The 18,391-nt window shown below is 42.4% G+C and overlaps 1 protein-coding gene across 11 annotated transcripts in view; it reads left to right on the top strand.

Annotated features, from left to right (window-relative positions):
- Positions 1 to 18,391, top strand: part of TOP1MT (DNA topoisomerase I mitochondrial) — a 61,893-nt gene that overhangs the window by 13,113 nt on the left and 30,389 nt on the right. For 8 of the 11 annotated variants that reach the window (XM_061607079.1, XM_061607075.1, XM_061607077.1 and 5 more), the window contains exons 5-7: positions 2,150 to 2,252; positions 2,737 to 2,795; positions 17,292 to 17,351. In XM_061607079.1, coding sequence (XP_061463063.1) covers positions 2,150 to 2,252; positions 2,737 to 2,795; positions 17,292 to 17,351 — 222 coding nt within the window. Of the gene's footprint in view, positions 1 to 2,149; positions 2,253 to 2,736; positions 2,796 to 17,291; positions 17,352 to 18,391 lie in introns of those variants that run through there. The other 3 variants (XM_061607071.1, XM_061607081.1, XM_061607080.1) reach the window with 3 other exon arrangements.

The following is an 18,391-nucleotide window of genomic DNA, read 5'->3' as shown; positions in this document are numbered from 1 at the left end:
AGAGCCCTGCTGGTTTAAGACCAAAAAGCATATTTAGTTCAGTATGTATTGGGTACTGACTAGGGATGGAAAGATCTGCCTGTTTCGGTTCTCTCAGTTTCTCATTCTTCCAATGTAAATTCAGTTCTCTACATTTCTACAGTGATCTGTGATTTTTTTTTAAAAAATCCTCATGAAAATTCTCTATTTTAGTGCAAATGTCTCCAAATAAACACATTTTTGTAGGCAGTTTTGGCAAAGGTACACATTTTTGCAAGCCATTTCTCCTCATTTCCTGCCTTTTTGCATGTTATTGTCACTCGTATTCATTTTTATGCACACTTTCCCCTGATATATGCATTTTTGTAAATGTTGTTTAGTTGGCAAACTGCATCCCAAAATTCTAATAAATGCAAATTTCGAAGGATGCCTGTGTTTCAGTTCTCATATTGTTTCGGAAAGTGTGAATTTGATAAATTCTGCTTGAAATGCAAACTGAATCGAAATTCTCACCCATCCCTGGTACTGACTGAGTACTGAGTACTTCATGTCAGTGGTCTAAAACAGGGCTGGAGGCTCCACAAATACAAAGTGATTAATAGGAAAAAAGTATTTGCTGTAAAGGCTGCCAATAGGAATCAGGGCTATGGAGTCGGAGTCGGAAACAATTTTGGGTGGAGTCGGTAGAAATGTACCGACTCCAACTCAGGCTTCAAAAGAAAAACTTTCATAGGAATTTAGGAAAGTTTTCTTGTTCAGAAATTTTACTCAAATAAATATATTTTATGTTCTATCAATTTACCCTGATGATTCACGTGGTGGTGATGAAATGCCTTGTGCTACCATTTTACTACAGTAAATTTGTTAAGCAGTGGTAACACAGCCGAAGCTCTGCTCACGACCGGAGTTCGATTCCAACGGAAGGAGGAAGTCAAATCTCCAGTAAAAGGGGTCGAGGTCCACTCAGCCTTCCATCCATCCGTGGTCGGTAAAATGAGTACCCGGCATATGCTGGGGGGTAAAGAAAGGCCCGGGAAGGAACTGGCAATCCCACCCCATATATACGGTCTACCTAGTAAATGTCGCAAGACATCAACCTAAGAGTCGGAAACGACTCGCACTATAAGTGCGGGGACACCTTTACCTTTTTTTAGTTAATATACATTTGCCATTTATGAAGGAGTCTGAGTTGGACAGTAGAAAAATAGAGGAGTCGGAGTCGAAGGTTTGGCGTACTGACTCCACAGCCCTGCTAGGAACATAGGAAGCTGCCTTATATTGAGTCAGATCATTGGGCCATCCAGGCCAGTGTTGTCTACACTGACGGGCAGTGCCTCGCCAGGGCTTCAGATAGGGGTCTCTCTCTGCCCTCCCTGGAGATGTCTGGGATTGAACTTGGGACCTTCTGCATACAAGGCAGATGCTCTGCCACTGAGCTACGGCCTTTCTCCAGTCTTATGCCTATCTACTCGGAAGCAAATTTCACTGAGCTCAGTAGGCTTCCTCCCAATTTCCCATGTAAGTATGCATAAGGCTGAAGCCCTGGTTATCGTTAACAAAGTCGGCCGTTGTTTTGAGCCCCTTGGTTAACCGGACAAAGGGAGGGTGCCCACAAGTCTGGGATTTGCAGTCGCTACTTCTGTGCTAATAATTTAGCATTTGTTTAGAATCAATCAGCCAGACCGTAGCTCAGTGGTAGAGAACATGTTCTGTACGCAAAAGGTTCATTTTCCAGCATCTTCTGTTAAACGTTTTCAAACAGCGAGGAACATGCAGCTGCCTCGTAATGAATCAGACCATTGGTCCATCTGACTCAGTATTGTCTACACTGACTGGCAGCAGCTCTCTAGAGTTTTCAGGCAGGGAATCTTTCCAAGCCCTACCTGGAGACGCCGGGGGTTGAACCTTCTGTGTGCAAAGCAGATCCTGTACCGCTGAGCCGTGGCCCTTCCCTGGCAAGGCTTGGAAAGGCGTCTGCCTTGGAGAACCACTTTCCGTGAGACTAGGCAGTCCTGTACATCTGACCGTGAGCAATTACTTAGCCCACATCCAGGCCGCTGCAGTGGCCTAGCCCTGCAAGATATGAAGCAGAGAGGAATATCGAGGACAGGGCTTGGTACCAAAACTCTCTTCCATCCCTCCTATGTTTCCATTTGCTTGTTTTGCTAAGAAGCTCTCTCAGGCTAGAGGAAGCTGATGGGACAGAAGTCGCAAATCAGGAAGCAGAAGATGGGGACGTCGCTGTGAAGTCAGAGGAGCCCAACCTCCATCAGGTACGTCACCTGAGATGAGGTGTGACATTGGGGAAAACAGCTGAACATTTGAGGGGAAAGGCGATGATTCCGCCAGCTAGCGTGGGCGTCTCTTGAATGTTGTGGAAATGTAGCCATGTCTGTGATGGGTGAGGACACTGAAAGGTTAGAGCAAGTTCACTTCTTAGTAATCATGTGGGTAGTATGCTGCCTGCCCGCTTTTCCTTATGTATGCATTTCTTTATTTATTATTTGATTTATATCCTGCCCCTTCCTCCCAGCAGGATCCCCAATCAAAAGGTCTAGAAACTTAATTTAAAACAGAAAGAAAGAATGAAAGCTGAAAATTCAGGCAAAGGGCTGGAATCTCCCTGACGATTCAAGCCTCTTCAGGCTCCACTGTGATTATGTCCCTCTGTATAGCTGTTGGCACAGTTTGCTTTGATGTGCTGGGCATTTTTTCCATGAAACTCCTTGGATCTTGACATAATTGTTTTCCTTTCAGGATAAGGTTGAATCCATCTCATCCAAAACTCCCTTGGCAGAAGAAGAGAGCTCATCCAGGTGAGTAAGCATTTTCTGTTTGTTCCAGACTTTCAGGGCCAAGGTAAGCATGACCATGGTGTTGGAGGCAGCCTTGCAGGGTTGCATGTGCACCATACATCTAAAGCACATGACTTCCTTCCATACCCCCAAAGAATTCTGGGAACTGTAGTTTATCCTTCACAGAGCTACAGTTCCCAGGATTCTTTGAGAGGAAGTGATGTGCTTTAAATGTATGGTGTACCTGTCTAATCCCCTGCTTGATGCATCAGCATCCCCAGTAGATGATGGTCTACTTAAAGAATTTCAGCTGCAAGGGAGATCCCACCACCTCTCTAGGTCATTGGCTTCATTGTCAAATTGCACTTATTTTGCAATTTTAGGTGGTTTTAAAATTGTTTTTAATGTTGTATTTTAAAATTGCTGTAACCCACCCTGATACCTTTGAGTGAAGGTGGGGTAATCGAGGATGATGATGATGATGATGATGATGATGATAGGAATATGTCAAGATGTTTCTTCTCATGTTCATCTTGCTGTAACTTAAGCCCATTAAATCTAGTCCTGCCTTCGGGGCAGCACAAAAGCCTGCCCTCTTCTGTGTGACAGCCCTAAAGTTATTTGAAAAGTGTTGTCATGTCCACCTCAGTCTTCTCTTCTGCAGGCTAAACACACCCATTTATTAAAATAGGACTAGCTGCCCTTCTCTAGCCGTTCCAATTTGTCTGCATCCTAGATACCCAGAACTGGACATACTAATCCAGATACAGTGGTGGCTCCATGTCAATAGGGCAGTGGAATCTGCTCTGGGTTTTAGTTCAAACGTTTAGTACCTTGGACAATTCCATGAAGGTTCGGACTAAAACCCAGAGCAGATTCCACTGCCCCATGGACATGGAGCCACCAGCCGGCACTGTCCAGATGCAGTCTGACTAGTTCAGAATAAACTGGACCTGGTAATGAACTGGCAGCCAGTGCTGTTCTTTCAAAAGTGATGTTAATATCTTTGCGACAGGTACCTCCACTCAGCAACCTAACCGCTGCAGTTTACATAAGCTGTAGTTTCCAGACCAACCTTAAGGGTTTCCCCAAGTACAGTAATACAGTCTTAAGGTTACAAATGCCTGAAAGGTTGTCTTACCCCTTACATACCTAGCCATTCACTGCGCTTTGCAGGTGAGGACCCCCTGCAGATACCATCTTATCAGGAGGTCCGTTCTGCACAACATAGGAAGTGGACCTTTAGTGCTGTGGCTCTGGAATTCCCTCCCCTGAAATATTAGACAGGCACCATCTGTGTTATCTTTTCAGTGCCTACTGAAGCCCTTCCTCTTTCAACAAGCCTTTTAAGTAGAGACCTTTTCCAAGTTTGCATCTCTGCTGGAATTATTTTTAAAATGTTTTTAATGTCTTTTTTTTTTATAAAGATTTTATTTTTAATATGTTTTATAGATTTTTTAGTGTTTTGTTGTTTGCTGCTCTAGGCTCCTTCTGGGAGGAAGGGCAGGATATAGATTTTAATAATAATAATATAATAAAAGCTGGTAAAAGGTGCTTATAGCCACAGTAGCCCCTTGGGCCTCCAGTGACAATAAAAAATCAAGCAACACCCCTAGATGACATTGCTGATCTTTCGGGGGAGTGCAACCCCATCCAGAGCAGGCAAACTGTCTAATTCCCAGACTCAGGAACCACCTACCCACAAGGCCAGGATTCAGTTTCAGCTTATTGGTCCTCATCCAGCCTGCCACCACATCTGGGCACATCTAGTCCCTCTGCTCTAAAAAGTCATTACCCATCCATCTCCTGCTTTATATGTGATTGGAACAGGTTCAAGTGTTAAAAAAATATCCTGAGATCCATTGGAAGAGAAAAAAGGGAGACAGCACCGAGGGAAATGTAACAAAAAGGAGGCAGGCTCTTGTGCCACTGGTCTGCAACTATTTATTAAGCTCAGTGCATTTCAGAGAACTCTCCTTCGCCAGGAGTCAAAAACAAAATGCAAATGAAATAGTAATGATACAATGTCATCATCATTGCTAAAAAACACAACCATTTAAAATGCCACTAAAAACTGTACAGTAAGAAACCTGTTACAGAAATAAATTGTAAGACTAAGGAAACCTATGACATCGCTATAACAAACCTGCATGCCTGTAAATAAACCTTTTACTATCTCAATTCTTGCAAAATTCTTGCATCTAGCTTGGCTCTCAGTAATGGATACACCTGAGAAATATTGTTTTGCTGCTTTTTAGAGGCAATAGGCAGGGGTAGGTGGTTTACTGCAAATTTTAAAAAAAGCTCGATATCAAATTCACCAGGAAGGTGGCAAATAATGCAGCTGAATTTTGGCCTAGAGTGTTTGTGTTCTCCAACTGAGTTTCTCTGGAGATGAGGTGACAGGGGCTTGGCAAACGCATGAGATGGGGCCAGAAGTGCAGCTCTTTTGACCAGGCAGGGCCTGAAGACAAGACTTGCAAATATTTCTGCCAGGCCTGGCCAGTCCAGTTCATGCTGCCTGCTAATGGTAGAGGCTGCTGTGACACACCTGTTGTTCCCTTCTGTGGCTGAAGATGGCTCTGGGACCAAGCAGAAGGAGTTCTAGGGAGCTTAATAGCATCAGATCCTGAGGTTGCCAGTTCAATTCCTGGAGCCCTTATCAAGGAGAAAGTGGTCCAAACAATGTGCGGATGAAATGGAAGTAGGGCACAGAAGGGCTGGGATTGTAAAATGTGGTGAAGTTGGTTTCAACATGCAGTGGCCACGTTCCTAGGCATTGATAAGATGGGCCAGACTGGCTATCTATTAGCTACTGTGCTAAGCTCAAGATTCTGGTTTTGGTGTACAAAGCCCTAAACAGCTTAAGACCAGGATACCTGAAAGATCGTCTTATCCCTTATATACCCAGTCGATCACTATGCTCTGCAGGCGATGGCCTCCTGCAGATACCATCTTAACGTAGGAAGCAGACCTTTAGCATAGCGGCACCTACCCTTTGGAATTCCCTCCCCTTAAATATTAGACAGGCTCCATATCTTTTTGGCACCTATTGAAGACCTTCCTCTTTCAACAAGCCTTTTAAATAGAGACCTTATCCCAGTTTGCGCATGTGCTGGAATTGCTTTTTAATAAGTTTTCAATGCTTTTTTAAAAATGTTTTTAAAGATTTTTTGTTTTAATATGTTTTTAAGGATGTTTTGTTGTAATATATTTTAAAGTCTGTTTTTATGATGTTTGAGAGTATTTTTAGTGCTTTTGTTAGCTGCCCTGGGCTCCTACTGGGAGGAAAGGTGGGATATAAATCTAATAAATAAATAAGATGTCCAGCTTAACCCACGGTTGGTTTGCAGCTAAGTTGAGAAGATTAAGTACAAGTGACCCCATGATGATTTTTCTCTTAAGTCAGACGTTGGGAGCCTTTTTCAACCTCAGGGCTGCATTCCCTTGTGGGAAACCTTTCAGGGGCCACATCAGTGGTATCCTTAGTGGATGAATGGTTACTTCAGATGCAACAATGTTTGGAATTTTGTCTTATGATGATCTCCAGTGCCGCTTTTCTAGTATTTGCATTGTCAGTCAGCAAAGCAAATACTTTGCCCCTCTCAGTCTTCAGTAGGGCTTTACATATTTTACAATTGATAGACTCTGCAGTATGTCTGTTCTTTCCTGCTGCAAGGCTTCTGTATAAAAAAAACTAGTAGACATAAGGGCTTGAGCTCTGCTAATATCTATTGCTTGAGCAAGTGTGAGATCTGGGTGCTTAAGCAGTTTCTTTTTTTAACTTGCAATCAGGGATACTAAAAACAATATTGTCTCCTGTCGTTACATCCTCTGAGGCTTCAACCTCACAGTCTTGCACTTTGCATCTCAATTGCGTGACAAAACTATCAATCTCTTCTGCTTCGTTAAACTTGCGTTGCCAGAACTGATACTGTTCAAACATCATTTCCCTCCCTAAGCTCACAATACTGTTTAAAAGCTTTTAAGGCTTCTTCCAAGGTTTCATTGGCTGGATCTGCATACACAGTTTACATGTTGTTGTAGCTCTCTAGTCCCTTGTCACCATTTATCATCATTGGCAATCACTCGTGACCGAGTAAGATTGTCTTCCAAAATAAAGTCTTTAACAGTGAGTCCATAAGTGACTGTGAAGGCCAATCCTAGATCCACGCAACCTCCCACAGTGAGGACATAGGTTTCCAGATGGAAGATGGTCGCGATGAGTTGTTTGATGTGCCTTCCACTTAGCTCGTGTGTCTGATTCGTCCTGTATTCGTATTTCTTTGAAGTCCGTAGCACCTTTGATAATAGCCGACCTCCATTTGGGCCTCTCATGGGCCAAGACTTCTCAGCAGCTTATTTTTTAAGAACATCTTTAAACCTCTTTTGCTGTCTGCCGATATTCTGTTTTCCATCCTTAAGTTGGGAGTAGAGTAGCTGCTTTGGAAGACGGTGATCAGGCATTTGAACAACATGGCCGGTCCAGTGAAGTTGATGTTGAAGGATCATTGTTTCAACGCTGGTGGTCTTTGCTTCTTCCAATACACTAACATTAGTTAGTCTATCTTCCCAAGTAATTTGCAGAATTTTCCAGAGGCAGCGTTGGTGGAATCTTGCAAAGAAAACCAAAGAGTAAATGAACACCCATCCCCTTGCCACCAATGCATTGCAGAAGAATCACAATCTTACATTCTTCTGGTTTGTCATATGCATTGGAGACAGTAAGGTAGAGTAGAAGTTTTTGCTCACACCTTCTCCAGTTCTCCCCCAAATTTCCAGTGAAACACAGCTCAGAAAGAAGCTTGAAAGCACTCATCTTGCAGCTTCAGCAACAACTGCAGACTCTCGGTTAGAAATGCTTCTGGGTTATTGAAGGCACAGGCACACGGCTGACACCATGCAGTATCCAGTGGGTTTGGGAAAGGGTACTCGCTGTGTGAAGAAACCTTGCGATTGGACCCTTGGATGATAAGGGAGTCAAAGGTGTACTAAAGAACGATAAGGAGATTGCAGAGAAGCTAAATGAATTCTTTGCATCTGTCTTCACAGTGGAAGATATAGGGCAGATCCCTGAACCTGAACTAACATTTGCAGGAAGGGATTCTGAGGAACTGAGACAAATAGTGGTAACGAGAGAGGAAGTTCTAGGCTTAATGGACAATATAAAAACTGACAAATCACCGGGCCCGGATGGCATCCACCCGAGAGTTCTCAAAGAACTCAAATGTGAAATTGCTGATCTGCTAACTAAAATATGTAACTTGTCCCTCGGGTCCTCCTCCGTGCCTGAGGACTGGAAAGTGGCAAATGTAACGCCAATCTTCAAAAAGGGATCCAGAGGGGATCCCGGAAATTACAGGCCAGTTAGCTTAACTTCTGTCCCTGGAAAACTGGTAGAAAGTATTATTAAAGCTAGATTAACTAAGCACATAGAACAAGCCTTGCTGAAGCAGAGCCAGCATGGCTTCTGCAAGGGAAAGTCCTGTCTCAGTAATCTATTAGAATTCTTTGAGAGTGTCAACAAGCATATAGATAGAGGTGATCCAGTGGACATAGTGTACTTAGACTTTCAAAAAGCGTTTGACAAGGTACCTCACCAAAGGCTTCTGAGGAAGCTTAGCAGTCATGGAATAAGAGGAGAGGTCCTCTTGTGGATAAGGAATTGGTTAAGAAGCAGAAAGCAGAGAGTAGGAATAAACGGACAGTTCTCCCAATGGAGGGCTGTAGAAAGTGGAGTCCCTCAAGGATCGGTATTGGGGCTTGTACTTTTCAACTTGTTCATTAATGACCTAGAATTAGGAGTGAGCAGTGAAGTGGCCAAGTTTGCTGACGACACTAAATTGTTCAGGGTTGTTAAAACAAAAAGGGATTGCGAAGAGCTCCAAAAAGACCTCTCCAAACTGAGTGAATGGGCGGAAAAATGGCAAATGCAATTCAATATAAACAAGTGTAAAATTATGCATATTGGAGCAAAAAATCTGAATTTCACATATACGCTCATGGGGTCTGAACTGGTGGTGACGGACCAGGAGAGAGACCTTGGGGTTGTAGTGGACAGCATGATGAAAATGTCGACCCAGAGTGTGGCAGCTGTGAAAAAGGCAAATTCCATGCTAGCGATAATTAGGAAAGGTATTGAAAATAAAACAGCCGATATCATAATGCCGTTGTATAAATCTATGGTGCTGCGGCATTTGGAATACTGTGTACAGTTCTGGTCGCCTCATCTCAAAAAGGATATTATAGAGTTGGAAAAGGTTCAGAAGAGGGCAACCAGAATGATCAAGGGGATGGAGCGACTCCCTTATGAGGAAAGGTTGCAGCATTTGGGGCTTTTTAGTTTAGAGAAAAGGCGGGTCAGAGGAGACATGATAGAAGTGTATAAAATTATGCATGGCATTGAGAAAGTGGATAGAGAAAAGTTCTTCTCCCTCTCTCATAATACTAGAACTCGTGGACATTCAAAGAAGCTGAATGTTGGAAGATTCAGGACAGACAAAAGGAAGTACTTCTTTACTCAGCGCATAGTTAAACTATGGAATTTGCTCCCACAAGATGCAGTAATGGCCACCAGCTTGGATGGCTTTAAAAGATTAGACAAATTCATGGAGGACAGGGCTATCAATGGCTACTAGCCATGATGGCTGTGCTCTGCCACCCTAGTCAGAGGCAGCATGCTTCTGAAAACCAGTTGCCGGAAGCCTCAGGAGGGGAGAGTGTTCTTGCACTCGGGTCCTGCTTGCGGGCTTCCCCTGGGCACCTGGTTGGCCACTGTGAGAACAGGATGCCGGACTAGATGGGCCACTGGCCTGATCCAGCAGGCTCTTCTTATGTTCTTATGCATCAGGTCTGCCCTAATACCAGGAAGCAGCAGGAGTCAGGAGAACTTCAGTGGTTGTATTTATTCAGAGTAAACAGAAGAGCAACTAAGCCTAGCAGAGAGAACTAGGCCTTGCCACACCGACTTAGGGAAAGCTTCCAACCTGTCCTAGGCAGTTGCAACAGAGGGAAGGGGCGTTTCCCCTACAGGTAAGGCATGTCTCTTAAAGAGTCAGGCAACACACTCTTCACTTTACCACTCCCAATCTTCTGCAGGGCTTTACCTATTTTACAGCTGATAAACTCTGCAGTATGTCTGTTCTCTTCTGTTAAGGCTTCTGTAAAAAAAAACTGGTTGGGGTGTTGTTATATCACAAAGTTTATGATACCTGCTCCCTTTACATTTGTCCATTTATTTGTAAATATGGCAAGGCGAAGCGCATCTTTGAGTTTTTCCTTGCACAGATTCGATTCCCCATTCATATTCTGATTCTTAAGAGAGGCTTGCCCAAATAATGTCTGTCGGGGAAATGGTATCATGGTTTTGGTAATTTAAGAGTGTCCTGCCAGCATGTATTTTACTGACAATGGGGTTCCAGAAGAATATATTGCTCTTGCCAGAGCTTGGTCATTTCCCCCTCAATCTTCAGTGCCCGCTTGTCTACAAATGAAGCTGGACTGCCTTCAAGTCGATTCCAACTTATGGCGACCCTACGAATAGGATTTTCATGGTAAGCAGTTTTCAGAGGGGGTTTACCATTGCCTCCTTCTGAGGCTGAGAGGCAGTGACTGGCCCAAGGTCACCCAGGGAGTTTCATGGATGTAGGAGTCTGCAGTATTTGTTTCCTTGAGGATGTTGATTGTGCAAACTGTTGGGATGATAGTACAGCAGGAACAACTGCAAGGGCTGGGATTAATCCCCAATTAAGTCAACTTAGTGTTTAATTACATAGTTCAATCGGTTTTGAAATCCTCTTTGCTAGCTTCTAGAGCTTGACCCGTATTAATTGACTCATTTGTTAAAGAACGTATGCGGAACAGTCTCTGTATCTCATTCATACTAGTAAAATTGGAAGCCTGCTTTAAGCACTCAGGATGATGCCGGCCTGCCAGCCTGGCTCCTTTCAAACAAAACCAAAAACACACAAAAAGTTATATCTCTTATCTTGGTCCAGATTAAGCAGTTTTATATGATAATATGGACTGTGCTCCTCTGGATGAAAGGCGTTTTGCTGCCCTCTAGGAAGTAGATTCCTATACATTTTTAGGTGTTTTTTTAGTGTTTGTGGGTTGTATCTAAATGAATTTTACTCAAGAGTAGATGCATTGAAATCAATGGACCTCTGAGAATGACTTAACATTGCATACAACCCTATCTTGTTGATCTTTTTATTTTATTTTTAATAATTGAAACATTTATACTCACCCTTCTGGTTTGCAGCCTTTATTCATGATTTCAATTTGTTTGGGCACATCTATGTGAAAAAACAACAAAGTGGCTCACAACATGACAACAACAACAAAAGGCAAACCAATACATCATTACCAGTCTACATTTTCATTTCTTTAAAATTGCAATTACGTAAAAGCAACAATATTAAAACAATTAATCAAGGAGGCAGGATCAGCAGTTAAAGCCAAGCATAAAATAAATGACTGCAACCAGTGAACCACGGGGGAGCAGGGATTGCCCTACTTTACAGAGGACAATTCTCTAATTTGAAGGGCTGCCAGAGGACCATCCTCTATTTTATTTTTTTATTTAGAAAGATTTGTAGACCTCTTAATCGCAAAGGTCTCTAACTGGTGTACATAATAAAAGTTATAGGTTAAAACACAGCTAAAATCCACAAAACTATTAAAAATGCATAAAATAATTCTCAATAAAACACAGAGAAATCATAGAATAGTAGAGTTGGAAGGGGCCTATCAGGCCATCAAGTCCAACCCCCTGCTCAATGCAGGAATCCAATTTAAAGCATACCTGGCAGGTGCCTGTCCAGCTACCTCTGGAAAGCCTCCAGTGTTGGAGAGCCCACCACCTCCCTGGGTCATTGTTCCATTGTCATATCGCTCTAACAGGACCTTTTTTCTGATGTTCACTCAAAATAGTGGGCAACATTATTCCGTGCCCTGCACTCTGGTACGATTGAGAAGAGATCCCGGCCCTCCTCTGTGTGGCAACCTTTCAAATACTTGAAGAGTACTATTGTATCTCCCCTCAGTTTTCTCTTCTCCAGACTAAACATGCCCAGTTATTTCAGTCTCTCCTCATAGGGCTTTGTTTCCAGTCCCCTGATCATCCTTGTTGCCCTCCCCTGAACCTTTTCCAGTTTGTCTGCATCCTTCTTAAAGTGCAGTGGCTAGAATCAGACACAGTGCTCAAGATGAGGCCTAACCAGTACCGAATAGAGGGAAACTAGTACTTCACATGATTTGGAAACTATACTTCTGTTAATGCAGGCTAAAATAGCATTTGCTTGTGATCAACAACAATCCCAAGATCCTTCTTGCATGTGGCATTGCTGATCCAAGTATCCTCCATCTTATAACTGTGCATTTGGTTTCTTTTCCCTAGGTGTAGAATTTTGCACTTATCCCTGTTAAATTTCATTCTATTGTTTTCAACCCAATGCTCCAGCCTATCAAGATCCCTTTGAATTCCCCCCCCTCTTCCAAGGTATTGGCTATCCCTCCCAGTGTTGTATCATCTGCAAATTTGATAAGCATCTCCTGCACCTCCTCATCCAAGTCATTAATACAAATGCTATTTATTATTTATTTATTTATTTATTACATTTATACCCCACCTTTTTTTTCATGATAGAAACCCAAGGCGGCTTACATATGGTTCCCAGGCGGTCTCCCATCCAGGCACTGACCAGACCTGACCCTGCTTAGCTTCAGCAGGGTGCTGGCCTCATGTGCCTTCAGCAGGGCCACCGAAAGTGGGTTTGGATCCCCCAGCAAGGGTGGACCGGCTAAAAAACTTTACACGGGATTTGTATTGATGTGCAAAACAAGCCAAATATGCCCTGCCTGGTATACAAATGAAACATGGAATAGGAAAAGAAAACATTTATTCTTAACGAACATATTAAAAAATTTAAAGAACATTTTTTTAAAAAAAGTAAATTAAAATCACATGTATTATATTAAACAAAAAACAAATATGTCTTGCCTGATACAGAAATGAAACCTGGAATACGAAAAGAAAACATTTATTCTTAAAGAACATATAAAAATAAAATTTAAAGAACATATAAAAAAGTCAATCAAAATCACATATATCACACATTATTATAATTCACATTGCAGTAAATACTCGCAAAATGCAACCTCACAAATTGCAACTTTTCACAAATTGCAATACTCGTATAATGCAGCATAGTTAAAATTAACTACTCACAAAATGCAACTGTTTTTTCTTTTTCACTAGAATGTTAAATTTTTACATTTTTATAATTTTGACGAGATCTTGTTTATTTGAAAACTAAGAGAAACTACAGTTAGAAATATTTTTAAAAATAAATTATATTTTTTTGTTAAAATATATATGTAGGCCATTTAACCTTTTGTAATTAAAGAATTAAATTTTTTAAATATATACTTTATCATAATAAAATAAAATTGTACTCAAAATTCCCAAATTGCAACTTTATTCATAAAAAACTATATTTTTAAAAAACAATTGCTTCAGGAAAGCTGCATTTTACAAAATTTACTGTATCATATTTATATCAGTGGAGCTTTAAGAGCTTTGTGATGTGCAAATAAATAACTTCAGAAAAATCACATTTTCTCACTAATTCAGCCTCAACTGACAGTAAGCCTAAATCTGCCAATTGGTTTTGGGCCATTGTAGACCTTAACACATCTTTTATTCTAGAAAGACAACTGAAAGAGCTTTCTGCTTGAGCCACCATTACTGGTATGGTGCAGAACAACGTTAAAGCAACGACTACGTTTGGAATTTCAAGTCTTAATTGTCTTAGTTTATTCAAAAGGTTTATTGGCGAAAGAAAATTTTCTTGCAAATTTGATTTATATACTGCCTTAAGATGTATTGAAAATGGAAATGGACTGCCTTCAAGTCGACTACGACTTATGGCAACCCTATGAATCAGCGACCTCCAACAGCATCTGTCGTGAACCACCCTGTTCAGATCTTGTAAATTCAGGTCTGTGGCTTCCTTTATGGAATTAATCCATCTCTTGTTTGGCCTTCCTCTTTTTGTACTCCCTTCTGTTTTCCCCAGCATTATTGTCTTTTCTAATGAATCATGTGTTCTCATGATGTGTCCAAAGTATGATAACCTCAGTTTCATCATTTTAGCTTCTAGTGACAGTTCTGGTTTAATTTGTTCTAATATTCAATTGTTTGTCTTTTTCGCAGTCCATGGTATGTGCAAAGCTCTCCTCCAGCACGCCATTTCAAATGAGTTGATTTTTCTCTTACCCGCTTTCTGCACTGTCCAACTTTCACATCCATACATAGAGATCGGAAATACCATGGTCTGAATGATCCTGACTTTAGTGTTCAGTTATACATCTTTGCATTTGAGGACCTTTTCTAGTTCTCTCATAGTTGCCCTCCCCAGTCCTAGCCTTCTTCTGATTTCTGGACTATTGTCTCCATTTTGGTTAATGACTGTGCCGAGGTATTGATAATCCTTGACAAGTTCAATGGAGAGGAGGAGAAACATGTATGCTACTTGAGCTCCTTGGAGAAAAGGTGGGATAGAAATGTAGTAGTGGTAGTAAATGTGGCTTATGATAAACTTAGAGAATGCATATTAAAAACATTTATTTATTGTTTATTTGAAACGATTTTATCCTGGTCTTCAGCCAAGCAGTCCCAAACAAGATCCTTCCTCAGGCTTGCAAATCTAAAAGACACAGAAGGAAAAAGGGATGAGGATCCCATAATGTAACAAAGCATGCAATAAATAAAATCAGCAATGAAATAAATATAGATTCAGCACCTTTAAAACAATCCCATTTCAGTGGACTAGAGAATCACAAATGCCCTCAGGCACAAAATATTACACTGAACTTACTATGCAGAGAGGGCTGGCAGGGAAGGAGCAGCATGTTCCTCCCTAGGGAGAGATTTTTCCAACTTTGGTGCCACCCTGGAAAAGGCCCCGTCCTTGTTAATCCCCTGCTATACTTCAGTTGTTGTGGAGACCCAAATCAGGGCAGATCTTAATAAATGGGTAGATTCATATGGAAGAAGAAATTATTCTTCTGATTACTCTGGCCTCAGATCAAAGTGGCAATCATGTCTGATATACTTATTTATTCATTCATGAAAATATTTGTATACTGCAGTTTCATAAAAAATACTAAAGTGAGCCACAACAGTTATATCTGTTCAATAAAAACCGCATAAAAAAATTAAAATCACAGATAATCAGCTGACTATTACGGAAGATGTTTTCTTAACTGTCTGCATAAGCCTGGCAGCAGAGAAGTTTTCAGCAAACCTTTAAAGGCTAAAACAGAAAGTGCCTGCTGAATCTCTATTGGTAGAGCATTCCACAGGGCTGGGCCAATGTCCCATCCAGAGCTGGAACCACGAGACGGAGACGCGGGTGCAATTAAATCTTGCTTTATTAAAGTAATGGATACATCAAAGACATTGTGCTTCATATAGAAACCTGCCTTACTCACTAGAAATCCCTATCTGCACTGTAGACATGCTCTGCAGCGTGTAAAGGAAGTTGACTCAGCGACTCCCCTCTGTGAGCTGCCAGCTTAAGTAGGGAACGTTTTTGATCGTAATCTCTGACTCCTTCGCAAGTCCTGTCTCTGCCCTGTCCGTTTGTCATGGCGGCGGGCGTGAGGCGAAGGGGGGCGTGTTTCCAATGGCTCATTGGAAGACACCTGCTCTTGGGCTGCAGGCTCAAGGTCAGGAGGGGGCGTCACGCTGGAAGCGTCCTGGGAACTGCTTGGCAAGGGAGGAGTTGGCACGATCTCTGGGGCGTCCCCTGATGGGTCCTCGGGAGCAACTGGAGGCGGCGCACTCTCCTCTTCGGAGCTCTCGCCACCCATGGGAACTGGCTGGAGTTCAGGCTCACTGCCCCCCCCCCCAAGGTGCAGAGCAGACACAACAACTCCTGGGCCTTCCGCGCCTTCTGGCAGCTGAGGCGCCTGAAACTCATGCCTCTCCTCTCCCTGCTCCTTCAGGGAGAGCCAAGGCTCAACAGCCAATGACACTGAAGGCTTGGTTTTGAGTGGATACCAAATAAGCCTCACCAACTTGGACGACAACCAATAGGGATGGGCAAGAAATTAGATGCATTTTGCATTTCAAGCAGAATTTATCAAATTCACACTTTCTGAAACAATATGAGAACCGAAACACAACCATCCTTTGAAATTCGCTCATTAGGAGAAATTAGCACTAAAATGCTGAGAATTTTCATGACAATAAGCAAATTGCTGCAGAAATGTGGAAAACTGAATTTAAGATTGGAAAAATGAGGAACTGAGAGAAATGAAATTGACAGAACTTTCCATCGTTAACTACCAACAACACTCTCGCAGATGATGTCAGTGATCGAGCTGGGATATAAGGGTTCAGGTGGTCCCTAAGGTACTCTGGACCTAAGGTGTTGAGGACTTTGTATTTAAGACAAGGACCTCAAACCTGGCTTGGAATTAAATGGGCAACCAGCTATATGGGACATTGATGACGATAATTAATAATAGCAACAACCACCACCTATAGTGTAACAGAGAGAAATGGCAGCAGTATAATGCATTCAAGTCAAAAAGCCTTTTAGATTTGGTTAAATCACACCCACATCTTGGACCTTTCTGAGAAGAAGAGTCAAGAGGGCCCATGAGCATTTTGCAGATAGGATGCCAGAATGAAGAAGCCCTTGATCCTTAACAGCAACCTGCGTAACATCAGGAGGAGAGGGAAACTTGGAGCAGGGTCATAATCAAGGGGCTTGGACTTGATGGCCTTATAGGCCCCTTCAAACTCTACTAATCTATGATTCTATGGCACATGCTAGCTGATGATAAAAATCAGCATTTCAGTGAAGAGCAAGTTTCTGCCTGAAGTCACTCTTAAAGGAAGGGCCTTGTCGCCAGGCACCTGGAATGTACCTGGAATTCATAGAATTCCCCAGGAATCTGAGAAGAGGGGAAAGGCAGGGGTGAAAACTCTGGACTGATCCAAGGGGTTGCTTTCCTGGATATAGATGTTTTCACTAGTATCTTACTTTCTGGGTAACTGCGGGTGGTTCCAAACCAGCCATTCCGTGGATAGAAGGAAACAGGTTGGGAGTTGGCTAGGCCCAAAGAACAGGGAAGTGGTGCTTGCTAGACAACCACCATGTTCTCCCTTCTCCCACCATCACTCTTGACTGCAGGCTCCCAGCAACGCTAGCAAGAGTTCATCCATGAAAATAGTGACAATCCCCCCACCTCCACAGTAACAAGTACAATGGAAGGGAATGTGGGCGGCTGGGTACCCCTTCTAGAATTCCCTTGTTCTGTGTGCCAGTAATGCTGGAGGCAGTTGGGCACTGGCTGCCTTTGCCAACCTGGTGCCCTCCAGATGTTTTGGACTACAATTCCCATCAGCCCCAGGCTGGTGAAGGCTGCGCTGTGGCCCAGTGTGAAAACTTTGATATATTTATGTATCACAGGGACAGTTTGAATTCTTCTGTTTTCCAGAGACCTCCAGAGTGCCATGGACTTTGTGGAGTGTAACGCCCATGATGTTTTTCATCTGAGGTAAGGTCATGATAAGAACTTTCAGGAGTGAGTGAGTGATGCCACAACCCCCCCCCCCGAATGGCATAAACCCTTAGAGAGATGCCTTTAAAAAAATAAAAGTGGTTTGTGGACATGCAGCAAAGGAGAGTCACACAACAGGTTTATGAAGCCCGAGCAGAGTGAAGGCTTTTGATTTACACAGGTATCTTCCTCAGGCATGGTGCATTTAAGAGAGGAGCGGTGTTATTAAGTTGTGTCTGCTGTTTGTATCTGTTCTAAGACGGTAATGAAGGAAACTCTAGCAGATTAGTTAGACCAGGGTTGTGCCTTGTGTAAAAAATCTCTGATTATACAGAAGCACACTGAGAAAAAGAAGCAAATGTAAGATCTCCCTTTAAAGGTATGAAAATCAATTGTTTGTCTTGACTAGGCATAAGAACATAAGGACTGGAAAGTGGCAAATGTAACGCCAATCTTCAAAAAGGGATCCAGAGGGGATCCCGGAAATTACAGGCCAGTTAGCTTAACTTCTGTCCCTGGAAAACTGGTAGAAAGTATGATTAAAGCTAGATTAACTAAGCACATAGAAGAACAAGCCTTGCTGAAGCAGAGCCAGCATGGCTTCTGCAAGGGAAAGTCCTGTCTCAGTAACCTATTAGAATTCTTTGAGAGTGTCAACAAGCATATAGATAGAGGTGATCCAGTGGACATAGTGTACTTAGACTTTCAAAAAGCGTTTGACAAGGTACCTCACCAAAGGCTTCTGAGGAAGCTTAGCAGTCATGGAATAAGAGGAGAGGTCCTCTTGTGGATAAGAAATTGGTTAAGAAGCAGAAAGCAGAGAGTAGGAATAAACGGACAGTTCTCCCAATGGAGGGCTGTAGAAAGTGGAGTCCCTCAAGGATCGGTATTGGGACCTGTACTTTTCAACTTGTTCATTAATGGCCTAGAATTAGGCGTGAGCAGTGAAGTGGCCAAGTTTGCTGATGACACTAAATTGTTCAGGGTTGTTAAAACAAAAAGGGATTGCGAAGAGCTCCAAAAGACCTCTCCAAACT

This window comes from Rhineura floridana, chromosome 1 (genome assembly GCF_030035675.1).
Source record: "Rhineura floridana isolate rRhiFlo1 chromosome 1, rRhiFlo1.hap2, whole genome shotgun sequence".
Lineage (NCBI taxonomy): Eukaryota > Metazoa > Chordata > Lepidosauria > Squamata > Rhineuridae > Rhineura > Rhineura floridana.
Note: the sequence above shows the minus strand (reverse complement) of the source record. Positions and strands in the feature narration are given on the sequence as shown.